Below are 27,949 nucleotides of genomic sequence, written 5' to 3' on the forward strand. Positions count from 1 at the left end.
ATATTTAATCGAGAAGCTAACCGAACACGTAAAAATAGTGTTGTGAAGTAAAACTGTAGAAAGTAACTACAATGTCCTGCGAACATTAATATTAAAATTGTACAATATATATTCAAGCCAAAAAAGTAGTCATCGATTTTGTTAGTTTTGTCAGCGGTCTCCTCTGCGATGGAGTAAAAGATAATAATCGTTTTACCGCCCATGAGGCAACTTTGTGGCTCCTCAACAGCAGTTGGAGAAACGATGCAATAATACCAATCCAGTCGATGCAAGGCGTTTAAACCGGCACTACAACACGAGAAACCCGCTTTCATGTTTGATAAACAACATCGAACGAGAGAGAAAGGAAACGCGCGGCTGAAAGAATTTAATCAAGGTACCCTGACAACCTCCAGGGCTTTCCACCAGTCCTTTATGGTACTGGAAAATGCGAAACGCTGCTGGAAAACGCACGAACGAATATGGCTGCTAGGCACGTTCGAGTTTGAATGTTCATCGATCCATTAATCATCGTTTCCGTGGACTGTTCCATCGATCGGGTTGCCCAAAGGGCTAACTCCGTACGTGCATTAGCGATCACGCAAACTTTCACGTTACATCGGCGTAACGTCGAAGCCGACGACGCCGAAGGATCGCTATTGAAATCGCGGAAAGTAATGGCGCGTATCCGCGAGGGAAACACGAAACGGAAGTATGTAAATTCTTCCGTAGAAGAGCGATCGATTTCGACCTTCTGGCGAAACTCCCTCGAACAGCGACAAAACGCGAGCATTCGTCGAATCTCGTTCCGAAAGTTTCGTGTTCTTGGTTGGTGTCGTTCTCGGTAAACTTCCGCGATATCATTTTCCAGGAGCAACTACCGAAACGCATCTCGCATATTCGAGCTTCGCGAACTTCCACTTTGAAGGAACACTCCTTGATCCTGTCGTTGCAAAGTCGCGCAAATCCCTCTGACCTTCGACCAGGGAAACCTCTTACAGAAATTAATTAACCCATTCACTGCCAGGCAAATTTAAAGCGTTTTGCCTTGGGCACCAAGATTTAAGAGAAATGTGTGATGTAGGTTATTATTTTGATAATAAAAAGTGATATTAAATTTGTTATTTTATAAAGAAAATTTATGATCTCCTTTTGCACTAATTCGTGACTCAAAAGTCTATAGACTTATCCCTCGAGTAACTGCAATCAAATTGAACTACGAGAAATCTCGTAATTGCCAGTGAACCGGTTAAGTCGTCTCGCGGACTTCCTGTAATTCGAGGACCTCGAGGGCTGGCACACGGTTGAATTTGAAGAAGTCAGAGGTGGAAGAGCAGCTTGAAACGCAAGGAGGGCGGAGAAGAGTGGTAAGCGGCGTAGGCCACCGATGTATCCCGGAAATTTGGTAAATTTCAAGGGCCGTGAAGTAATTTCTCGAGGACCCTGGATTATTCGACGAAATCCGATTGGCCCTAGCGATCCGCGAAAGGCCACGACTTTCGATCCAGCGATATCCGAGCGAGAAACGTTGCAAGTCTTCTTTCACCCTCGGTTTCTCTGGTTTTCGTTAAAGCTTCGCAGGAAGTGGTAGGTTGTTATTACAAACAACATCCGCCCGACAGGGGTCGTTAAATTTTATTCTCGCTCCGTTCTCCCTCTCGTACTTGGCCGAGTATCAGACGCGAAAACAATGTCCCTCTTTTGGAACAACGCCACGGAGCGGAGAACACTGAATTCTAATCGAGAATTCGACACGATTATCGAAGCACGGAGCACGCGATCGCAAAACGTTCCTTGCTATTCGAGACGTTCCGTGGAACTTGAATTCCTCGAACCTTTGATGATCTCGTTTCGCGATGATTCCTCCTAACGTCGCCGAAGAAACATTAAGTTGTATATTTTATATATAAAAAAAGAGCTGGATGGAAAAAAATAAGTTGCGTTCCGTAATAGTTTATGATTCTCCAATTACATTATAAAGGTTGCCTAACTCCATCGTCCTCTGTTTCGGGCTTTCGAGGTTTAACAAAATTTACGTTCCAATCTGCAAAATAATCACAGTGTACCGATGGTGTGCTATTGTTTCCATTTAGCTGGTGTTATAGGTCTATACTTATTTTGTGGATCCACACTATTTTCAGAATTAATACTCTCGTCATTTGCCAACTGAAATGAAGTCGACACATTGAAAAATATTACCTGGTCGACGAACAAACTTTTCTCCAGACAAAAATAATGTTATTCAAAAATATGTTTTTTCGGAAATACGTAGCCGTGCCATCGACAAGCCGGCGTCGACGCATCCACGAAGGTTGTTTTATTCGGTATCGGGGATGCGGTCAATTTACAACGTAATTCAACAGCCAATAGAGGGTGAACGCGGCTCTGTGTTCCGCGCGGAATCTCGGTCGAGGAATTCAATTTGTCCAGGGATATTATTAGGAAAAACTAATTTCCGCTGGGCCTGCTTACTCCACGACGACTGTCGCACGGCCAGGCGCCGTTACATTTTGCTCCCGTTGCGAGCATTCGATTTAACACGTCCATCCATCTTCCCGAGTTATCGATTCGACGCACACTACACACCCAGCCTGCACGCAGACAGGTCGAGCATTGAGGCATGTTAGGTCGGTCCACGCGAGTCGGCGTATTTTACGCGAAACCTCCAAGTTCCCTGAAGTGGGCTGCCCATGTGCCACTGATGGTCAAGTTTTATTCTATTACGTTAGTGAATATTTTAATGTCGTTTCTCCAGTGTTTCAACCACCCGAGTCAGTAACATCCATTTTAGTCTACTCTGTCATCAATCGATTGTAATCACAATAAAAAGGACGAAATATACTGCAAGGCACACATATTAAAATGCTAAAGATGTTTAGAATAGAAACATTAGAACCTTATTATCAACAATTATGGATATTTGGAATATTCGCGTAATTTGTTTATATCAGTATAAACCTGTGAAGATGGTGGTGAAAATTGCTAATAACAAAAAGTTAGCCTTCGAAGAAAGTTATTGCAAATGTTACAATAATTCAACGCTGATTTAAAAAATTCAAAGCTGGTGATTTTTTATCATCATTTTCTACCCTCTAAATTTTGTCCGACTGACCATATTACCAAGACAAACGGTCTTGTGTCTTGTAGATGATATCTATCGCGTGGAGTATTGTCTCGCGAGCAAACCGGGAATAGAGCGAATGGTTTTAGCCGGTGTGCGGTCGAGGGAAAACCATTCTCTATTTATTCTTAATTTATTGCAGAAAACCTGAGGCTACGCGATAAGAAATGTACGCCAACGTACCGTTGGTTGCTGGATAATTGGCGAGAGTCCCTCAAACTAGAGGGAACTGAGGGGATAGAGGATTACGCCTGCTCCGCCTAATCCTATCCAGGTTCCCTCTTTTTTTTTCGAGCAGTCATAGTTTTATTCTGATGCCTGAATAGAGACCTGCCTCCGTCATTCTTGCGAGCTTCCGGTGTTCGAGGGTTAACGCTAACAAGAGACACCTTCCAACGCCAACGTACCTTTGACTATCCCAAGGTACCTTACAACTTTTGCAGAGAGAGATACGCGTAGACGCGTGAGATTGATCCGATACAAAAACCTTTACGTGCCATCTATTCGCACCATTGTCCACACTGTTCGTAGATGTACATATAGTGATCAACGATACGTACAGATCGATTTCACAGCCTCAATCAGCGATAACAGAAATAACTCACCGGTCTCGCAGGAAAGGTGAAGGTAACATCGAGAAGCTTTTTCTCTTGAAAATAGATGTGACATCACTCGATCTGTCATTCATATATCACGGTACAATGCTGAAACACGACTCGCGTCCTTTACGTGTAAGTGAAAGGAAAACTGTTCAAGGAAATCAGATCTCTAGAGTGAGATTTGCACGCAAACAAATGTAGTGTTGCGACGGCATTAAGATACCGTGCAATATTCCGAAGTTGCATCGTCGCGACAGTGTGAAGATGTTGCGACGATGCGAAGATGCTCCTACGAACGAGCGGAAACGAGTTCCCGTTCTTCCGGTTGCCAAGAGCCGGGAGATATTTAAAATGAAGGGTTCGGCCTGAGACTTGTTACTGAACAGACGTATTTAATATATCTCAAAGTTTTTAAAGTTACTGTTATAAATAAATATTCGGAGTTACTGGTCATTTATAAAATAGTGTTGTGATAATGGTTCCTTCTCGTTGCACGAACACCCGGCGCAACAGTGGTAAATAGAGTGTAAAGTTACAAGTCGTTCTTAATTGCATTCGCGTATTAATCCTCGACAGCTAATGTGTTTTTAGATTCTATTGTACGACGAGAATTGGAACACCTCTTTTTCCTTCTATTCCGCTTAATAATGCTACGATAAAATCGCGCGAGACGAAAAAGATGCCGAGAATAGACCGAGTAGCGAGGCTAAAATTAATGTTACCAAACGTCGAGGTTGAAGAGGTCAACACAGGGACGATATTTTGTCGGTACCTATATCGAGCTACGTAACAGAATGTGGAATGGGAAGGTTGGACTCGGGAATTCTCCCACAAATACCGCCTGTGTTTATCGCCACGGTGAATTTATCCTTCGAATTTATACGAAGCTTAATGCTAAACAAAAACCCAGTCGAGGTTGACTTTCGATCGCTAACTGGGGAAACAAATATTTACGAGACGACGGCTGAAACAATCTCGAATTCGAAAGACAGGCGCATTATTGAGCAATACCAAAATAATTTCTATTAAAATTGTTTAATTGTAAATACAATGACTCTCTCATATAGTTTTATTTTTAGTTTTCCTTTTTAATCCTCTGTGGGCTCGTATAACTTTCAGGTCACGTGCTGATACATCGACATTTTACCAAATAATTTTAGTTTTTCCACAAGATGGCGTATACGTCTAAATTATACGAGCCGTTCGTCGCATAAATCGATTAACTCTATAAAACAAAAAGTTGAAAAGTGCGATGAAATGGCCTCTGAAATTATACGATCAAACTTACCTGCAAAGTTCGATCGTAATTATATGAAGGGCCTCGTTCGAGAACATCAAATGTAGTAGTACTATTTATTATTCAATGGCTAACAAAATTTTGTGTTTTAATGGCGTTAATATTTATTATTCGGAAAAGTTATTATAAATATTAAAATTTATGATTATACCAAGTGCTTTGACACTTGAATTGAAGATTTATCAAAAAGTGGAGTTAATCGATTTCTGCAGTGAGCGGCTCATGTAATATCTCTAATGACCAATAACAATATTGATAACGGTTGACACCAACATCAATCTAAAATATCAAACTAAATATGCAAGTTGTCTACACAAACAAAATTCGGGTCAACAGGATTCTCTATTCTCAATTTCCATCTGAAAACTTTTCATCACCCAACAAAAGTCGTATTTTTTCATAAACACAAAGACTTATTAAAAATTACATTCTCCATGTAACTTTATATACCTGTCCAGAGAGAAACGGTTGGGTTATCTGCGCCAAAGTGCGTTCGTATTCCAAGTACCAGGATGTCTATTTACACTTTGGTATAACGCAAAAGTTGAAGAAAACCCAGCCACCCTCCGTCGTATCTGTTTCCCGACGGAACTTCGGGAACCGACTAAAAAGTACGAAAGTTGGCGGATTACGACACGAATTTCTAAATTGAATTCGAAATTGACGCTTTTGGTGGGCCGATCCACGGGCTGGCACCTATAAACAGATTGCCGCCGGTGATACGCGGAATCTCCGTAGTTACGTGAGAAACGAGGTTACAACTTCTGAAACGAAGTTCCGGTTTAAAACTCCGCGAGCCGGGCATTCCGTATCGGCCGCGAGCGTCCTTTTCCGATTTAGGAATTACCTTCGACGATCGTGAGCCTCGCGTTATCTACGAGGGCATGCTTTATGCTCACCTACTATTTCTAGAATTCCCGCTGAAATAGTTACTGGGACACTCTAAGCAAACTTGGTAGCCAACTGAAAGTTTAGAGGTAGATTAAAACGTCGATGGACGATTATAGAGATAAAACTAAGCTCCTCTGCATCGTTCGATAAATACAGATATTTCGAGGAAGTTACGTACTATATTTTCTCGTGTATAAATAGAGAAGTTTGGCCACTTTTTATATAAGAAATGGGGAAAGTTTGGAGGACCTTTTATTTTTCACATTTTTTGGTAAAGTATATGTCTTTGAGGTAATCGATCAGAGAATCTTTTGTCACGGAAAATTCGATTGGGTTAGTAATATTAAAAAATTCTATGAGAGAAACGAATTGGGTGTTCTCGACTGTGGTAACTCACAGCCCTTAACCTTTTGCTGTATTATGTCAAGTGAGACTCGACAGAATTCTACTGAAATCAGAGAATCTGGACTGCAAAGGGTTAACCCTTTCGAGTCTAATGGGACACATATGATTATATCTGGTTGCTGTTGGTCAGATGATAATCGAGATTCACAAGAACACAGGTTAAAAAAGAACGAACGTCACTTGCGCTGGGACAAATCGTTCCTTCTTATCTGGCTACGGACTTTGATTTATAGCCAACCCTAGTTTAATACGATTCGTTTCTAAACGAGAATCTAATAGAATATAAATAAAAAACAGCCAAGGATGTTTCTTTCTGCAACTTAAAATAACAAAATTAAATTCACGCACTAGCGTGTCAAGTTTCTCCGTGCCCGAACAAGCGAGAAAAATTCATTTCTACTCTTCCACTTAGAAGCGCTCCTCTTCAATTTACTTCTCGGTCCTCATCCGAGGACCCAGCTCCGATTTCCATCGAGCAGATCGCAGGATTCCAGATCGAAGAAACGAAGACGTTACCGTCCGTTACGAGAGCGTATCGCGCGGATATCCGGGATCGATATGCAAACGACAGCTTTTATTCCGTCCTTCAGCCACTCGAGTTTATCGCGACAGATTTACAATCAATCGGAAGTTTCACGACGACGGGGTAGGAACCTTTCTATCTAGCGGAGTCGCTCAAGGACTGCGCCGTAGTGCGCCGACAGCGAAGCAGCCTTATATTCGCTTGATCGAGTTTCTACTTTTAGTGCCGACTCGTTGCCAGTCCGGGAGGTAATTAATTTCTTCGGTCCCCTCTCTGTCCCTCCCGAGACGACGACGACGGCGTTCTTTTTTCTCTTTCCACCTCGCGCCTCGTAACTCGCGTTATTTCCTTTGGCGGCCTCGCTTCCGTCCTTCGTTCGCTGGAGTTCCATTTTCTTTCACGCGCGACGAACCGATGGAAACACGAAACGAAAAACAGGTACACCGACAGGTGTAAGAGGGTGGTTTCGTGGTTGTTGACGTAACACGTCGGCCGGGATGCAAATTTTTGCAGCTTCGAGGCGTCCCCGTTCCCCCAACGGCTCGGCTTTCTTATAATTTTGCTGGTCGCAGGTGTCGGGAACCGCTGACACCTTCATCCTTGCCCCTCGACGCTTCTTGCGCTGTTAGTCCTCGAGGTTTTCTTCTCCTCGACGACACGTGACTACCGGATTTGTTTCCTCGCTCCTTTTTCGCCGCGTTCTTGCGCGTAGACGCCCGTCGAGGTGGTGGAAAGAAGGTGGCAAAGAAAAATGTTGGAATTTTTAAGCTGACGGGAGCTCGGTTCTTATTTAAAGAAAATAAACTAAGAAAGTAGGAAATTATCTATACGATATTGTCATAAATCAGAAATAAGAAATCGATATTCGAAAAACAATTGATCTCCCATCGTTTGATCGCACGACAACCATGGGACACGAGGAACAATAAGCATAAACTATTCGCTAACAGATTGTATCAGAAATTGCTGAATAAAATAGTTTTTGCCTTCTTTTTGAATAATCGAGAGTTTAATATTACCAGCATCCTAATAATGTATTCTATTCGAACAACCTTGAAAGCTAAGGGTCCTTAAAGACTCTGATATTGAAAGTTCAAGGGAGCCTACCTCGAAAGCTGGCAATACGAAGTAACTCTGGTCTCGGAACTTCAGAATTCAGGGAAGCTCAGACTTTGAAAGATTAAAATCGGAAAAGCTTCGACATCGAAGGCACGAGACCCGAGTGGCTTTCCGACTTTGTCAAACCAAACGACGACTTTAGTTGTACTTGTTTCATTAACGTTACAGATCGTCAATCATCCTGCTATTCTTAAGTTTCATATACAGGGTGAAGCATTATCACTCTGTAACAGTTTGGCTCACCCTGTACAATGCAATATTCTACAAAAACATATCATATTAAAGAAACATGACTCTCTACTTTCTATCTTCACTTTTAAGAAGAACTTTCCACTTGTCTCATCTCAGAGTAATTTTAATGGCTTCAAGAAATTACACAAACTGGAACAACGTAAAAAACGCACAAACTTTTGATTCACCCTAATAAATTTAAGAAGTTCTCGAGTTGGCCAAGAACGCGAGGTTCTAAAATCTCGGATGAGCGAGGAAGGAGTGACTCTCGAATTCCCGAATCCCGATAAACAAAAACCCGTGTGAAACGCGATCGCGAAGTAGGGCTCGAACAACAAAGGAACTTAGCGATCCAATTGTCGAGGAAACTGATGGTTACGTTTGCGGAACCGTCTTTGAGAAGCACTTCGTACTTTTCTGCTTGCGTTGCGTTTTCCAATGCACGGAATACCAGCTCACTTCAAAGGGTAACTGCTGGCTGGGCGATTCGCAATCTCGAACCGCAATAAGCGGCGACGGTTGCAGTAGTAGCGGGCATTCATAAGTCAGACTCACGTGTAGTATCCTGTTAAATTTATCGGGACGACGTGTATGTGAATGCGCGCGACATAAACGTAAACGTGTGATTTCGAGGACACGCGTGTATGTTCGCGCGCGTGCACGTAGCTGGGATATTGTAAAGGGAGCGGAATTTATTAGCAAAACTGCACTTAATCGTCCGTTTTCGTCCCTTTGCTGCGCGGAACACGTATTAAATTAATGTCACCGCGAATTGGTAAACTGACGACCGCTTTCGGGAACGAGTTTATTACACGAGAAACTTTAAACGGGTATACTGTAACGTTTCTTTGTCCCTACGCCTCGTCGGGAGCGTACTGTAAACAAAACAGGGACGGTAATATCGCTCTGTGACTTTCATCGCGAGTGTCAAACACATGTAAAACCTGCTCCGAGAGAAGGTACATTTGGAATACACGACTCAACTGGTTCGAGTCTGTTGCACATTGTAATTTACTTGGTTTTACGATGAATTTTCAATGGGAAATAATTAATTTTCCACAATCGATTCGTCCATTAGCAACACGTCCAAAACGTTATTCTTGGGTATTGTCAACAACTATTATTATCGTGATCATTAAAATTCACATACACGTTGAAAATTTTAGTTGAAATTATATTTCTCGAGCTCGGATTACTTTCAGCGCCCAAAGAAAGCGATTCAGGGCAGCGGTCGAGGACAGTTAATATTTTTGCAACCGCGGCACTCGGTTGCGCTTCGTTTACACAAAATTACAGATCTCGCGCCATCCACCTTTTCATTCCAACCAGGAATCCGGAAGGAGAATAATTTAGAGATACCGAGTGCATTGCAACACGCATTCAAATGTTTCGCCCTTAATTTAAACATCCCATTTTGGTCGGCATTCGTTGTCGAGAGTTACCCGCTATATATCTTAATTCACTGTTTTCAGTCAACCGTGTATTCGAAGAGGCTCCCATAGTCTCTCTCATAAAGGAACTACTGCGTTAATGTGAAAACCATGTACGCGTAATGGTATTCTCGTAGGTGTGGATACTTTCTAAGCGACGGAGAAGAGCGTAGAACCGGGCTCGTTAATAACACGGAGATTCACTGTTAGCAGAACTCGGCTCTAACTCAGCTCAAACTCTGGATTTAATACGGCAATGCCACGTGTTGCTATCGCGCCCTGGATTTCAGCCAAACACCGCCCGCGGTAACTCACGATCTTACAGGGAAATCTCCTAATAATGTCTTGTCGATAACTAGAGGAACGATCTCATATATTCCAGCCAGAGGAAACGCGATAATTCATAACCAAATTTCGTAAGGTACACCTCCATCAAATTGATATTACCTCCTAGCACGACGAGCGTTCGGGTAGATAATTTACCCGGTGACGGAGAATATCGTCGTAGGTGGATCGTGTTTCGATGCTTCCTATTCATAACACTTCATTAAAAAATGGAGTAGATTCTCGGAGATTTTATAACGAGCCATCCTGGAACCATAAAATAAATTGAATTCGTATAAAGATTCTAAATTTTTGCTGCGACATCTGCGTGTTCTTCCTTGAAGAAGTTATTTATCTCGTTCTCAAATTCCTAACAAATATCGACAGCTGAATTAGATGAAATCGTCGAGGTAAAAAAAGAAGCGTAGAAAAGTCCATCGCTCAAACGTTACGACGATCACTCCACGGGTAATTATCAGGCACGGAGACGGATACCTCCGTAATGGCGATCGATGGACGCTCATTATCCTGCAAAGCTCCGCGAGTTTTCTCACGCGAAGACCGTTCGTTTGGTCGTTGATGGCTCGTTCCTCGATCGCGACGAAAGCTAACGAGTCATGTCCACGAACACTTTAGACGCGAATCGATAAATCTTCCAATTGTCGCGTTAGCTTGATTCATCGTTCAAGCGTGGAAAGCAACAGGATGGATCGATCGAAAATTTCCTGAGCATCGAACCCGTTCGCATCTCCCATCATGCGCGGTGCGCGTTAGCTTGCTCGCTGGGATTTCGCTAATTTTTTCGTGCAAGGATACGTTTAACGATAATAATCTTGGCCGTCGAATACCGATAATGACTCGCGTTTAATAAAAACGAAACGAGGTAGACCCCAGCCCCCCTTTTTTCTAATAACACGAGCTTTCTAGTAATAACCTCCAGGAAATGAAACGATACCCACGACATTTATGTAACCGTGGCAAGTTCGAGGATAGAGTTTCCAGGCGTGGGAAAATAAAACGTGGCAAATAAAAAGAATATCGTCGCTACGTGGAGTTACTTTAAACGAGTTCTAAGATAGAAAAACGCGGTTGCATTCAAGATTTAAAGGGTAAAAACAACCCAATAACAGCCTCCTCTCTGAAAGAACGTGACTTTGGTCGGAGGACGTCGATAAACGATTTTATAGATACGATTTAAAACCGATTCCACAATCAAATAACCGGGAAGCGGATGAAACGAAAAGTTACGAGCGCTGGGAGATTGTTTAATACTCTCGTTATTCCGTGCACACGGAAATTGGAAATTCTTTCTGCGGAGAAAAAAAGACTCAAAATCGAGAAACTAATTTCAAATTTCTACTCTGCCGTTCATTAACACGTTGATCACCACGTCACCGATGTATGTAGAACTGACAATGCTTTTCACTGAACAACTAAAAATATTAATTCTGAAAGTTAAGTGCCAAAGAAAATGAGCTTGAATGAAATCCTTGAATTTCGATGAAGTGTTTAATTATGTAGTTTTGATAGGGTGTAAACAAAATTTAATCACGGTAGAAATTTTAAAGAATGTTAGTGTGACAGTCAACTTGTTAACAGGGGATTTGATACTAAAATCCACGATCGGTTTTATAATGCTGAAAAGTAAATAAAAAGTAGCCAAGTGTGAATTTCTACTCACATGGGGTTTAGGTTCAAGAGTTCAAGAATTTACGAATAGTAAACGACCTATTGGAACGAAGTGACCGTCACGCGAACATTCTCCAGTACGTTGGCTGAAGAGGTCAGGATATCGAGAAACAACTTCGAACTTCTTTGTCGCGTGAAAATTGGTTGACACGATCACCTGTTACGATTCCGGAACTCAATTTAGGATACACCGTGTTCCCTGCAGAGGTGTACCGAGTACTGTATTCCGAGCAACGTGTTTACCAGCGGGACACACGTAGTTCCTTCTGTTCTATGGGGAGCCGTTTGCGTTCTTTCCGGCGCATCCTGTAAACGTTCGGTACGTGTTCGCTGCAGGGACCATCCTCGCAGTTTTACGTCGGCGCCGCGGGACCGAGTTCCCCAGTTTCTCAACGCGAAAACTGTCCAATGCCTTACGCCTGTGGCTCGTGCGCCGTGTTGCAACGGGAAGCTTGCGGTTTGCCGGAAACGATGCAGCTTTCGACACGCCCCGACGGATTTCACGGGTCAACAGGAATCAACCGTGACGGCTACGCCCTTCCATCTCTGCGTATCCCTTCGGTCGCTACGTTACACCCACGAGTTGTCAACAAGATTTTCGGTTTCACGATGTGATCGCGTTTGTTTCCCTAGGTATCGAGTTTTCTCTCCAAAGATCACCGAAAGGAAGCTTCGATTGCGATCGATTAGGGGTAGAAAGTTTCATTTTTCGATAACGAGTAGCCTGTAGATGTTCGTGCACGTGAAATATACTAATTGAACATATTCGATATATGTATGTTAGAATATACAGTAAGTCCCATAAGTATTTGTACCCTCTATTGGAAGAAATTTGTCCAAGTCAAATGATAGGATTGATATTTTCAAATAAATGTTTGATTGTAAATATATACACGCGCAAAGTTTATTCACGTACATATTTATGATGAAAAATTTGTTTGGAAGCATCACACCTGTCATTTAATTTAGACAAATTTCTTCAATGCACATACAGGGTACTTATGGGACTGACTGTATATAATACATCATAGGATACATTGAATGTATTAAAAAACAAAATTCTGAAGCCCCTTTTGTTGGTGCAACTTTGCATCTCGAAAAAAAATAAAAAATCACTTAGTCTACATGTTCATTGCCAGAGAAATACGTAGGGTATTTTCGATACATTAATTGTAAATAAAAAATTGATTTTTTTAAAGATTTACAGTGGCGTTACCTCTTAAGGGGCCAGCTATGTTCGTGTGGAACGAATCAGCGACATTGCTTATGTATACCAACTTCTTTTCTCGCACGATATCGACGTCAACGCGAGACAGTATACACGTTGCGATTCATCGCTACTGTAATAGAAATATGTAAAGTACACGTACCTTTATCTAAAATATGCAAAACGTATACGGTATGCAAAGTAATATCTGCATATCGAAATATGCACCCCCGGTGTAATAATAAGTAACACAAGAGAATAGAAAACTTTGTAAACCGGGAAGTTCTAGCTTGAGGTACTCAAAGCTGGTCGTATAACCGGCCCTATTAGAATCTTGGCTTCGGCTGGACCGCGAAAATTACCATTTCCGGGTTTCAAGGGCCCGTAATCTCGAGATTCCGCGGCAAGCCAATCGAGAACGCTATTCGAGCACCCTAGATCGAAGATCTACAGCGTGGAACTAGGCTAACGTCAGCGTTTAATGAATGCCAGCCGTTCGACTGATATAATCTTCGCAGCTGTCGAGTATAATAGCCCTCGATGCCCCGTAAAAAGTTCGTTTGTAACAAGCGAGTCTCTTTGAAAGCTCGGTCGTCTTCGAATCGACTATCGGATGTTCCGATTGCAAGCTCTGAAAGCCGCCTTTTCCTTTGTTTCAGGCATCTCCGACGACGGCGGAGCTGGCGAGAAAAGAAGCGAGAATTTCGCGCTGGTAACCCACGCTTTTCGGATTATCACAGTCGCGAAGGCACGAAGGCATCGTTTGATGTCCGACGGAATGACGAACCCACCCCCCGTAAGCTCGTCGACGACTCAGAGATCTCCCGGTTCCCTGCTACTTTTCGCTGGAACGCGAGGAACGCGCGTTTAACCGGCGCGATCGAAGCACCGTATCTCGATCCGACGATCCGGCAGAAGAAAGTTTGGAGAAGAAGGAAGCGTTACGGACGAGGAAGAAATTAGAAGATCGCGGCAATCCTTTTTCGTTGAGTGATTGAGACTCGGATTTCAGGGATCGTCCGTGAGGATCAACGGCTCGAGACGCTCCCGAGCGTCGGGCGATCAAAGCCGCGAGAAAAAGAAGATTTACGACACCCGGTTCGAACGCTCCTTCCGTTTTACGACAGCGCGTACCACTCGGTCAAGATGAACGTCTCGATAATGAGCACCACGAGCGTCATCGATTACGCGCGCAAGGCGAGTCCCGACGACTCGATTATCCAGAACTGCGAGGCTGACCTGCCGATCATCGCGCTGGTCAATCAGATCCTCTACTCCATCGTCTGCGTGGTAGGCCTCCTAGGGAACACTTTGGTGATCTATGTGGTGCGGCGGTTCTCCAATATGCAAACGGTCACCAACACGTACATCGTGAATCTGGCGATCGCCGACGAGTGCTTCCTGATCGGCATACCGTTTCTAGTCACTACGATGAGCCTGCGCAGTTGGATCTTCGGCAAGATCATGTGCAAAGCCTACATGACCACGACGAGCATCAATCAATTCACAAGCAGCATCTTTCTGTTTATTATGAGCGCGGATCGCTACATAGCCGTTTGCCATCCGATATCTTCCTCGAAACTGCGCACCCCGTTTATCTCGAAGATGGTCTCGCTGACCGCCTGGGTCACCAGCGTCCTCTTCATGATCCCGATATTCCTGTACGCTAACGCGATGGAGACCGACCAAGGCATCTGCAACTGCAACATCTATTGGCCCACCGATCGCGGCGGGCACACCACTTTCACCCTTTACACCTTCATTCTAGGCTTCGCTATTCCGCTGGTCCTCATTCTGATCTTCTACTTCCTGGTGATCAGGAAGCTGCAGACGGTCGGCCCGAAGAACAAGTCCAAGGAGAAGAAACGCACTCATCGCAAGGTGACCAAACTGGTCCTCACGGTGATCACCGTGTACGTTCTTTGTTGGCTGCCCTATTGGCTGACCCAGGTAGCTCTCATCTACACGCCACCGAAGCAATGCCAAAGCAAGATCACCATCACCAGCTTCCTGCTGGCAGGGTTCCTCAGCTACAGCAACAGCGCCATGAACCCCATTCTCTACGCGTTCCTCAGCGACAACTTCAAGAAGAGCTTCTTGAAAGCGTGCACCTGCGCCGCCGGAAAGGACGTGAACGCGACGCTGCACATCGAGAACAGCGTGTTCCCGCGGAGGAACAAGGCGAACGCCGAAAAACTCCAGTCGAATCGACTGGTCCCCTGCGGACAGTCCAGGCTGGAACTGGAAGACGAGGACGCGGAAAGAGGTCTGCTGATCAGTAAGACGTCCACGACGACAGTGACCATGACGTCACGGTCGAACATCACCATAGGCAACGACGCGAAAGATTCCGCGCAGAGGGACAGGGACTCGTTGAAGAACGGAGCGCAGCTGACACTGCTCACGCAGGTGTAAACGCACCGAGAATACCTGACGATCCAGTGGGCTGAGAGGTGGCCTCTCGGTTCCTCTTGGATTGCGAGATAATCTGCCTTTCTCTTCGTGACCATCGAGCTCGGGATTCACCGAGACCAGACGAAGGAAGAACGACATCTCTTAAGGGAGGGCGTCGCCGTAAAAACTAGCTACCAGTAGTTATCGAGACAAAATTTTGAAACTTTGTACTTTTACGTAGCTTTGAACGCAGAATTCAATGATCTAAACAAAAAAATGCTTGAACAATTTTTTTGGATTTTTCGATACGACTTTTTCTTCAAATAATTTTTCTTCAAAGATGCAAAAAGATTGTTTGAACATTTTCTTGTTTATACCATAGCAATTCTGCGTTCGAAACTACGTAAAAGTAGAAAGCTTCGAAATTTTGCCTCAATAACTACTGGTAGCTAGTTTTTGTGGCGGCGCCATACCTTAAAGCGATTATTCACCATCCTAAAGGGAAATTTGTGACTAGCGGAGCATGGGGATCCCTGGAAGATCGTTCGAGGGCTAGTCGATAATCATGTCCATCGAATTTTTCAACGAATGTCAACGTGTTCCGATCGATCTCCTCTTGCATCGATCTCACATGCCCTCTGGACTATGTCGGCCGCGAACGCGACGATTCCTTCGCGAAAACACGGGTCTTATCTCGCGAAAACTATTCAGAAACACCGAATTACTCTTTATAGAAATGCGCGAATTGAAATCGGAGTGCTCTCTGACTCGCGGCAACCGTGGCACACGCTCCGCCATTACTCTTCGCCGTGAATGGCTCGAGAGCGGAAGCCTCTTCGCTTACCTAACCTTGGATAACAGCCGAGATAATTGATGACGTTTCAGTGTTGACGAGTGCACCTTGGCGAACGGGACTGGTTTAGAGCAGGTTAAGACGGATGGATTCTAAGGATGCGCACCAATTCAATGGCTCTGCTTCGTAATCTGCGACGAGTCTTATTTTCTTACGATTCTCGACTCAGAAAAGAAATCTGAACGAACGAAACTAAGTTTTATGTATAGGATGTCCCACTCGAAAGGTGTTATTCATGCCTGCTCTTTACCTTGAATCTACGACGAAGGAATCCTTCTATTTGATGTCATTTTGTCAGGTTTCCGGGGACATGGGTATACTTTTCCCGTTGCGTGTTGTAATATTCAGCAATTACGGTAGTGCAAACCTAACGCGACCTAGAACACTAGAATCGATGTCGCGGTGGATGTTCCACACACTGTTCCTCGGCAACGACCGTCCTTGCGTACCGATACACGAGATCGATCCTTTCGAAAACTGTGAAAAGGATGGGATCGATGACGTCGAAATGGCTTCGAGTGGGGCGCCTTGTACATCGATAGCGATTAGAATCGACGTCTGAAACGTGACAGCGGTCGTATCCAAGTGAATCGATTGCTATTTAACCGTTTTAGTGCCAGGGATTTTTAAAAATCCGCGTCGGATTGTGCCATGCTGTGCGATTCGTTCATTTATCTGCGAATAATGCCGATCGACGCGGTTGCGTCGATAAAAACTGCTTATTTATGCAGGTGCTTTACGATTATTTGCAAAAAAAAAAAAAAATAGTAATTACGAGAGGAAGCTCTGAAATGATTCTCGACGAGGTACATTCGGAACCGAGCGCGATGCGAATTAACGATCGTGACCAAACACAGAACGCGAACAACGCGATCGCTCTGCGAGGCGCTAAAACGGTTTGAAGAAGAAAAAAGAACGTGGAACCAGCCGAAAGGAAGTGGTTTACCGTGCCAAAGACAAACCGTCGCCGTTTCGGGAATTAACGTTTTGTTCTCCTTAGGAGTGGACTAAAATTTTTAATTTGTACTTTCGCGCGTGTCCACCTGTTGGATGGTAGTACAAATTTCGCGTAGAAGGAGGTATCGATGCCGTTTTACGTCTTCGAGAACGAGACAGATCAATCCGCTTCGAGGAGGAGACTCCCCTGGGACCGACGTCTCGAGTTCCTGTCTTATTTCCTTGCTTCCTCGATACCCTCTTCCATTATTTCGAATCGCGGCGAGGACTCGTTTATTCGACGGGTTCAGACGAGAATGTCGCTTCGCGGCTGATCGTTGACTCGTTGCAGTCAGATTTAGAGACTCGGTAGAGCAGTAACGAAATTGGACTGCAAAAAGTTGACTTTCATTCGCGATTCTCTCTGATTTTAAATGTTGGTCGCCTTGCAGATGATTGTTAATTTGTTGCAGTTGCATACGCAAGTTCCTTTAGATCGATGGAACGATGAAACGAAGCACCGATCATGGGCCACGTGAGCGTGAACCAACAACGAAATGCGACTGCAAAAGATTGATTTTCGCTCTTCTTAGATGTAGAAGTTTCATCGATAATCTCGTTCAGAGACTCGTTCATATACGCACACGACGAACCAACGGACTACATCGAAGGGAAATTCTAATATCACGATCGAGAACCGCGAAGTACTTAGTCTTTATTCGTTACATTTAAGAAACATGGTTCTTGTTTGACTCGGTCGTAGCTCGGGACGCGAACGAGCGTCGCAAGTGCCGCGAGGTTCGATTACAAACGAATTAGAATTCGATAAGGATTCAACGAAGTCGAGCTACCGATGAATCGATGCTGCATGATCGTCAATTGTCGTATTAAAGAAGCAAACGTGGAAATCGTCAACTGTACCAATTTTCTGTATCTGCTAAGTGATTGTAAGATAAAATAAAGTAAGGAGAATTGAATGTGTACAATCGTGTGATCGAAACCGACTGCTCTCGCGAGCGATACTCCTTTGACAACCACAGATTCGAATCGTGAATTGAGCCATTCGTTGCACAAATCAATTAACTCCATAACACAAAAAGTTGAGAAATGCGATCAAAATGGCCTCTGAAATAAATTATTTATTCCTCAATAGCCAAACAAATTTTGCCGTTTAATGGTATTAATCTTTATAATTCAGGATGTTACAAATATAAAGTTTTAAATTTAAAATTTTTCAAAAAGTGGAGTCAATCGATTTGTGCAGTGAACAACTCAATTCTTCGTTGGCCCTCGATAAATCCGAAATCCGTGAATCGCGAAGCACAGTAGCGCTGATTGCTCGACGGCGTTCGCCTTCCAATCGGCTTCTTAGCTTCGACGAGCGTTGCAGCGTATTCTCTAGAATAGAATTTCGCTGCTCCCGATGAATTCGAAAGTCGAATGCAAGACGACCGTAAAAGGCGACGCCCGAATTACTCATTTCAATAGGAATACGTAGTCAAACGTTAAACCAAACATCGTGCTCTATTCGAAGTCCCCGGTGAACGATAAATTCCCAAGAAAAGAATGGCGAACTACGCGTCTCTCGAACTGTTACCCTGCTTTCTCGAAATTTTACAAAGTCGGGACGATTGTCGTTGAATGCTTCGAGTTCTAAGGCGAGATCGAGGCGTGATTCACGGTACAAGCGAAACGGAGGAAAGGCGTCGAGCAGAAATGGGAGGCTTGGCTTTCGAAAAGCTCGCGCTTTGGACTGACGCGTTGAGGAAAGTTGTTCCATTTCAGAAGATTGATCATTTTCTGTTGTTGTGACGAGTGGAGTGTGGAATGTTTAGGTTTTAGGGGTTATTTTGATAGAGATATAAAAAGATATCTTATGTTCGACAATTTTTGGTAACGTTGTCTTACAGTTTTGTATTTTCCAAGAATGATCGTTTCAATTTCCCAGCGGCTGGTCAAAACAGAGCTACCTACTTCACTCACTCCGTATCGGAAAAGTAATTCGCGAAGCGGTAATATGGAACGGGCGATCCGTCTGGAGCTGCTCTTTTTTATTGCCGGGTCTCGCGTCGAAGGAAACTCTCGCCGAAGGCTATGTACACGTGCTCGGGACGAGGTCGGTCGTAAAATGAGCTTCGCTATGCCGAACCGTGTCACGTGCGAGTGCAGTTTGTTTTGGATCGCTAATTTCAGTCCACACACGTGCTTGCGCGAACCGCAAACGGGCGCAAGCCCCGACTGTTACGTGGCTCGTTCGTAATTCCCGCTCAAATGCGTTCGGAAAACCGATGTATATCGTTGTAAAAGTACTCTCATAAACTTGCAATAGACATAGAACTGCTACTATGGTCTGCGAAGTTGGCACGGATGATTTCGTGAAAAGAGACTCTTTAACAAGGTTTAACATTACACCTACCACGGCTCTCAAACATTTGTATACAGTTCTTATAAGCTATATATTAATTATATACAATTGTTTCATACATTATTCAATTTAATTCCAATTTAATTGAAAATATTTTTGCATTTTATTGAAAAAAGTGTCTCTAAACTAGTCATTTGTCCCATTACGATACAAATAGTTACAAATGAACGTCGGTAGGTTTAATGTTAAATTGTAGGTGATTCCGAAATCTTACCTCTCTGCTCTTTTCTTAAAAGTATGATTATTGAAAGAAGTTCATTGATTCTATTTCATCGATCATGTTAGAATTGTAAATACAGATTGGATTGGACTTTCTGAAAGCTTATTTAACGAAGCACATTTAGCTTTTGCCAACAGGGTCAAAAGTTCCTTAGGAGGAAAACCTTAGACAAATCCCAATCATCGAAACGCTGACTCGTCCATGCAAGCCAGGAACGCTGTTGAAGTAGTTTCCGAAAGAGTTCGAACCCTGCAATCGATTCTTATCGCCCGTGTGATTGGAACTAATTCTTTTCCGAAACTATCGACAGCGTTATCTCGTCTCTATTTGACAATTTAAGCCCGTGTCTGCGTTAGCGTCACCGATAACTGGAACGCGCGAACCACTCGCGATCAGGAATGAATTAGATATCCACGATACCACGCGGCGGGAGTGTAAGTTAAATAATGAGAGAGCTACCTAGAAACGCGTTCAAAGTTTTCGCAAATTTGCTCCGAAAGCGTTCCTATCCGTAGGTTCTAAAGTCAATTACGAAACCGCAGAAATATACGAGCAACTTAATCAGCGATGCTGGAAACGCGAAGCCCTCGTTTTCAATGGAAATATTACGATTGAAACCTGAAGCCTCGAGCGGTAGCTGAAATATTAATTAAAAACGGTGAATTGGACGGTTTTTGATATCGCAGACGTTCGAATTGAGTCCAAGCCACAACCGTCGAGCACCGGGAGATCGAAGTAAACGTTAATCCTTCCCAAAAGAGGGTGCAATACTAGGTAAAGGCATTTAAAACATGGCATCTAAATAATTCGCTTGCTTTCAACAATAGACAAAATTATATCCAGGAGAGATCACCTCATCTTACATGCCACTGTAAAGAATATACTCCAAATCGATCGTTAGTAATGCTGGAAATACGAATCTCTCGTTTTCGATAAAAATAAAATTAATATCGTACGATCGAAACCTGAAACCACGCATGGCAGCTAAAATATTAATCGAAAACGGTGAATTGGATTATTTGTGCTATCATCGGCCACGTCGTTCAAATCGAGTGCAACCGACGTTCTCGAGCAGCGAAGGTTCCAAGGAAACGTTAATCCTTTCCGAAAGGGGATACAATATAGCGGGAGAGATCATCTCGTCTAACCTTCTACCGCAAAGAGTATATTCCAGATCGATCGCCAGCGATGGAGGCCAGATGCGCCGTGGTTCGACAAGCATCGACTAGCAGGATCCAGGCGAATGCTTATCGGATCAGAGAGAGCCTGGGTACCTGTAACACTCATAATCCATCGATCGCGACGAGATTCTTGGCAGCGGGTTTACACGGCTACCTCATTAGCTCAGTTTTCGCAAAGTTCACCCTCTGTGGGGCGAACTTTGAAGTTTCAAGACCCGGTTTGATCCGGGTTTATAGGATCCCGGTGCAAAGTGTGTCACGAGGCAGACCCGGAAATGTAGGATTCTCTGACGAAGGTATTTATGCGAGACCTGTTCAAACACCTGCCCGTGAAATTTACGGACACCTTTGCCGTCCCGAAAATGAGAAACACATTCTGAGAGAATCGTGAGCCCTGATTACGAGGTGTCTTCTGGAATTCTTTTAACGAGCGAAGTTATAGTAATTTTACGGTGCTTCGCAAGGCGGCTGCGAATTGTTCGGTACTTTCCCTAAGTGGAGCTAAACGTTTCCGATTGGGCAACAGGCTTTCGTCGCAGGTTACGATGTTGGAGCGCACTTAGCGATTCAGGTACGTCTCCGAATGTACAATTACTCGTTGTTCAAATAGCACAAGTTGTAACTTGTATCTGATTTGAAGCAATTATATAGATAGAAGCATGGAGGACCAAAATAAGTAGAAACGGCGAGTATTGGACAGACAACGAATGGGTCCACTAGCTCGAGAGATCATGGAAGCGGTCGAGTGTTGTTGTTTGCTCTGTAAATCATCGCGATAACATTTCTAATACCGCTGTAAAGCACTCCGTGTTATCCAATTTTTCACCGGAACTGGTCCACCGGCATTGACTTTACGACACCATCCGTTACGCGGAATGGACGTCTTTCGCGATGCTCCTCGTTGACCTAACCGGAAATAGATCGCAATGTTTCGTAACTACTGTGGTATAACGTTGGTACGGAGGATGATACTCCACCCTAACTACCAACCCCCTTTCGATAAACGAATACCTAAGAAGCTAGACGACGATGCTGACGACTACCGATCGTGTCCCAGAATTCTCCAGATTCCTAACGTGTTTCCATTCCTGTTTCTGGAGGAACTAATGTTCAAGTATTTCAGGATTCTCAAATGGTATTTCTCGATATCGATTGCGAAAATTGAATTCGGAGGTGAATGAGACAATGAAGATTCGAAACCATTACAATCTTGTAAAAACATCATCTGAAAATTTAACGAATTTTCGTTTACCATTCTTTCCGCATAATATACTCGCAAACCATACATTTATGGGTGTGTATACTTATAGCCATACCTTAGATTTTTTTAAGCACTTTCTGCCAATATCAAACAACTCAAAACACAGAAAGATTTATATATTTTATACCAATGGATCCCGATTATTCACCGTTACGACCTCCGTTCAGCGTCGTGTTTTCGCAGGATAGTGGCATGTTTCCGAAGTCGTTTCGCGAACGGCGTCGGCTAGATGACGCGTATCGATGTATCGAAGGTATCCTGTCGTTACGAGTAATTGCGTTACGGCGTTCCTCTTAGCGGGAAAGGGAAACGTGGGCGATGGTTCGCTTTCGTCGCGACGATATCACGTTAGAGTTAAAATAACGCGAAAGGAGGCGGAATCTTGATCCCCGCGCGTCGTTACGGTCGTTATACGGCGCCTGGCATGGAATTCGTATTTAATTTCGTTAAACGAAACTGCAATCGCATTTAAATTTTAACGTCACGGATGCGGCCCGTTACGTCGCTGAAAACTGCGAGGGCGGAACGTTTAATCGCGATGCCTTTATACGGCTGGAAACTAGACGGGGAACGACGTAATTCCAGCACTGACTGTATTCGAGATTAAAGAAAAATCTCGTTTGTTGGACCGATCGTTCGATACGAAAGAAAAGCGAAGCTAAATCCAGTACTCCAATCTCCGATCGTCTGTATTTTCCACAAGTGTTTTGTAGAGGTGTTTGGCGACCAGAACTTGTACGTAGGAGACACTAGTGTCAAAAGTAACAAAATTGATTCCTGTTTCTTTTTGCCGTGGATATGAGTTGTAAAATTGTGACAAAAATGTTTTTAGTACGTCTCATCTAAATATGTAGTTACTCTCTAGAATCATTATATCATTCTAAATACGTAGAACGATGCAACGTAGCTGAATTGTTCACGGTAACGATTATCACTCGAACTAATCCGAGCACAAAAGTTTATCAATTCATCTTCTCGACTGAAGCCTGGATTAGATGCATTTCCGTAGCACATCGGGCTCTCAGAACTTGCACACGTCGGAATGGGAATTATAGACTCGTGCAGCGAATGCGATTCGCGTGGGAACTGGTGACCTTCGACTCTGCATGGATAATTAAAGTCTGGAGGCTTTACGTGCCGGATTTAACGTCATCGAATATTCAATGAAACGCGACGCTACCATCGCGTGAACGCATCCGACGGGGTAATTTGGTGAGAAACGTGGAAACTAACTAGGCGCCGTAGTTCTTCCGTCGAGAGAATGCTTAATGCATTTTCTATATCGATTAATTCCCAGATAAAAGTCCTTCGATTCGCGAAAGAAGCAAATTAAAATAAAAGTCTTGCCCTCGAATATAATTTTTTTAAATTATATTTTTAAATCTCCTATCGCTCAACTTGCCTAGCCACAGGTTCAACGAAACACAATTTCAAATAATTCATCGAGAAAACTTCACTGGAGATAGAAGATTGAACCTGCTATCAGGTTGAATTACTTGTTATTTAATTTGAGTATCGATTACTTTATGGATGTATAAATAATCAAGAAAAGTTTTATGGAAAAGAGTGCCCGCTTTTTTGTATATCTAGCACGAACATGAAATATAATTTCGTCCTTAGTATTCATGAATTGGAAGGATCTCAAATGTTGAAATTTACATAAGGTTTTTTTTTTTTTTTTAATTGGCCTGAAGAGCCACAAAGAATACTAACATAAAAAATTGATAATAAAGAACGTAATTGTTTGTTGCAATTTGAGTAAAAACGGAATCGTTTTAGTTTTACTCTCCAACTGGAGATAATTGATACGCGCATAATTGGCCGAAACGGTGACAAATAAAAAAAAGACCTTTACTACGTTACTCAAATTACCAACAACAGTTACGTTTCATGTTATTCGTTATATGAAACAAAAGAATAATACAACCTCCATTTGCACGAACGAATCACCTAGTTTTCATACGGGTCATTAATAATATTCCTTATTTCCGAAGAGATACGATTTTAATCATGATAGCGTTCCGAGTTCGAGGTATCGCGACGTGAGATGATACAATCCAAGATTTGAAAAATAAATAGACAATCCGTAACTCTGCGTCCCTTCAGGGCAGAAAGGCGGATCGAATCGTAATCGTGATATATTCCATCGTCTAGTCTTCCCAACGCAAAGGACATAAATCGCAAAGTATCGCTGAACTTCATCCATCAACCGAATAGGATTTACATGATATAAATCCAATACTCAAGAACTGTACTCTGCCGACTGCGAAAGGTTCAGCGCGAGGGAAAATAATATCCACGGTATCGAGGGACGAAGGATTTTAAATATTTCTGGAAGTAGATGGTTGTTAACAAAACTGTCAACAAATTCTCACGTAATTCCAAAGACCCGGGGACGACTGCTCGCGACAGGCATGAAACTCTATGATGCATAGTATTTAGGTCATTTATACGAAAAAGTCGACCAGAAATTATTTTGTGACCTTAGCAAGAGGGATTCGATTATAGATATTCAAATTTTCATGCTATTATCCATACGTTTCTTCATGGTTGCCATTTTCGACGATAAAAGGGAAAAGGGCTTTCAAAAGTTGAATTCATAGATGCATATCTCGAAAGGCATTAAGATAAAAGTCGTGAAACAGCTCGTTTGAAACATAAAAGTAGTCAATAAACGCGTTGAGTGTTAAGCAAAGAGTGTTAAAATAAACGGCTTGGACTATAAAGTGGTAGTCTATTCTTTCTCGTACATTCGTCTGCCTTATTTAGCAAAAAATGCACGCTTAGACGGAACGTTTTGTTGGCAATTTTTCGAAGCAAATGTCCAGCTATGCGTTCACGGACAATTACATATTCCTTGGCTATAAGGTCCCGACGATAACTCACCGAAACGGAAGCGTGATCGAGCTTAATACGAAAGTCGGCAAAGCGGATCTGGGGAAGCGCTGAGCTGGATTAACGGCCCGCGGCGTAATTTTTCGAGTCTCCGTGGGTCGCGTCAGTGGCCAGAGAGCTTTCCCGAACGAGAATTTCATTTTCCAGCGACGTTAGTCCCCGAAACGCCTGCCATAAAAACGAAGGCCAACGGAAGATGGATATCCACTTTAACGACCGATCTTTCAATCGAGACGGGATAATGCCATCCGATCGTTTATGGAGGCTGCATAGAGATCTTTCATTTTCGCGAATGCCAAAGCCATGGCCGCATATTATGCGATCGAATTATGGTAATTTTTTAAATATACGCGCTAGTGCAGTAGGGAAATGCCATATTTCTATATGTACGCTGATTCGTTCATTTATCTATTTATTCGACGGAACCAAGAAAAGGAGAGAGAATATGCAGCCAGTCCCAAAAGTATTCGTACCCTCTATTGAAGAAATATTTTTAATTTAAATGAATGTTTCATGTTTCTAAATAAATTTACAATTGTAAATATGTGTATACATGTGCTGCTTGCTGAATGAATGCTTCATGTTTCCAGATAAATTTTTAATTGTAAATATATACATGTATGAAATTTATTCATGTGCATGAAATAGCATTCATCAAATAGCTATCGTTTGTATTAGACAAATTTCTCCAATAGATATGGAAGGAACGAATACTTATTACATTTAAATTTTGCCTAAATCTTTTTGAAATGTTGCACAATCAAGGTGGCTCCGACACGTAATGATTCTTTCAGAATTCTAGTGTCTCTACCTTTCGAAATCATTACGAGCGAACTGCAATTGCTCCATGACATTTCATTCCGCGCCACCCGATTAGCCGTCGACCTTAACTGTAAATTGGACGAAAGGTTACAGCTGCTCGAAATATACAGGAAACGTCGAATAATACAAGATTGTTCGTTTCGAATAAGAATTGGTACGCTTAACTGCTTCTATTATCGAGAGTCGTCCAAACTGCACAGCGATTCGCAATGAAACGCGCCATGCGCGTTCGTTTCGCTCGAGGATCTCTTTCTCTCCCCGCGGAGAGAAACATCGTTCAATCAATTTTCTGGCCCCGTTTCTTTCTACCTTTCTCGTCAGCTATTGTCTTCCCGCGGATATTCAGGAAATCTCTAGCGAAAGAAGCTGAAACGACTGACGAACCGTGCGCGAAACAAAACTGGATGCGAATTAATCGTCGTTGAACCGTGGAGGACCGCTGTTTCCGATTGGCCCTTCTTCGTGAATGGAGATTCCTACGAGTGATGAGAAAACGATAAGCCGAAAGAGAACTTCTCGTATTTCTTTTTCAACCCCTATCGTCGACCTCTCTTTCCATCTCGTCGGATTCTTTCGAATTCAACAACCGCCCTTTCTAGAAAAGAAACCTTAATAAAGTACATACTCAGAAGTTTAATCAAGTTTCAATTAAATCTCCGTCGCGTCGCGGCTTTACTTTTGTCGTAGGAGCAGCGATATTCGTTTCTGTTGTCAGCCATAAATTTTCGTCCTCCGGATCGTTTGGAATTCGCGACGTTAAGGGCCGTTAAAGTTCTATTACTGTCGACTATAATATAACGCAGGCAAGAACATGCACTGCCATTTAAGAAAGGACGTATATAACCTTAAAGAATGTCCCTTCGAACTATACAGTTTTATCTTCGAACGCTCAGTATCGTCGAAAATAATGATGATGTCAGAATAAGTTAGGTGCTGTTATATATTTGGTCAGCGTACACAAAATGGCACCAATGGAAAATAAAGCCTCGATACACGAGACAGCGTCATCGTGGAGGCGTATAAAAGAGGTGGCACAGCGAAAGGAGAAGCTTCTGCGTGGTTGCTTCTCGTCTATCGAACTTAATCGATTGACGTACTCGACCTTAGGCGCCACGTAAACCATACTGGGTTACATTGAAGTCCATGTAATAGAATATCAATAGAAAAGCGTTTCTCAAACCGGTCCATGAGATTTAAAAAAATTAAAAAACTCGTGGATCCTTCCTGGATCGTGTTTGTGTATGTACACTATCGATCATTAAGTTGAAACACCCAATTCGATATCCTACAAACTCGACAGTTTCTAGAATACACCATTATATTAATTTTGTTATACCATCTAGAGCGTCCTACCCTCTCGAGCAAATTCGGTATTGTTTCGAGGCATCGAAACGAACGAGCCACGTTTCGACTCCAATTTCTAAACGACGGTGCTCAAGGAACGTTTGAACTTATCGACGTAGCGAAACGCGCGATAATAATCGCGAGAGCGATTCCTACACGTTCCTTGTCTCCGCGATTCTATTCATTCCTCCCCGTCGCATGCTCAACTTCCCAAAGAGACGTGCCCAGAGACGGTCCAGAGATAGGTGAAACAACGACGAAACTTGGCTCGTCCTGGAATGGAAGACTCCAACGAATTCTCGGTGACTGTAAAAATCAACTCGAATTCTCGAAATTTCTGCTCCGTCGCACAGAGACGGCGAAGAATTTATTTCAAGACCTTCTCGTGAGAAGAACGTTGCCTGGCGAAATTTCAATGTCTCGAGGAAACATATGAAGGATATCGATCGTAGGAGGGACGCGAGTCACATATTGCAGACTGGCTCGGGACTTGTATCTCGAGACGCAACGGTGTTAGACATTCGCGACGAATGTTGTTGGGATAAATCAGAGACTGAGTCCACTTCTGACATCAATAAGTCGGGTGTATTGTATTTAATAAGAACTGGATAAACGAGAAATGGAAGATGAAGTTCTAAGGATCGTACAACGGCTAATTAGCAGCCTGTGGGAACCATTCCATCAATCGTTTGTCAGATAGCGAAAAAAGATTCGTTAATTCTTTCAGACCTGGCGTCCATAATTGAGGGCACAAAATTTAAAAAAATATTCTATTCTATCGTTTAGGGCGAATGTCCTTATTT

General features: G+C 43.1%; 1 protein-coding gene and 1 long non-coding RNA gene across 2 annotated transcripts in view; one reads left to right on the forward strand and one right to left on the reverse strand.

Annotated features, from left to right (window-relative positions):
• LOC128880965 (somatostatin receptor type 2-like) overlaps nt 1-19,795 on the forward strand; it is an 83,379-nt gene extending 63,584 nt beyond the window's left edge. Inside the window, exon 2 of the mRNA XM_054131576.1 lies at nt 13,475-19,795. Coding sequence (XP_053987551.1) covers nt 13,962-15,230 — 1,269 coding nt within the window. The 5' untranslated portion in view covers nt 13,475-13,961 and the 3' untranslated portion in view covers nt 15,231-19,795. The remainder of the gene's footprint in view (nt 1-13,474) is intronic.
• Nucleotides 1-27,949, reverse strand: part of LOC128880970 (uncharacterized) — a 153,828-nt gene that overhangs the window by 70,804 nt on the left and 55,075 nt on the right. The window lies entirely within an intron of this gene.

This window comes from Hylaeus volcanicus, chromosome 8, assembly GCF_026283585.1.
Source record: "Hylaeus volcanicus isolate JK05 chromosome 8, UHH_iyHylVolc1.0_haploid, whole genome shotgun sequence".
Classification (NCBI taxonomy): domain Eukaryota; kingdom Metazoa; phylum Arthropoda; class Insecta; order Hymenoptera; family Colletidae; genus Hylaeus; species Hylaeus volcanicus.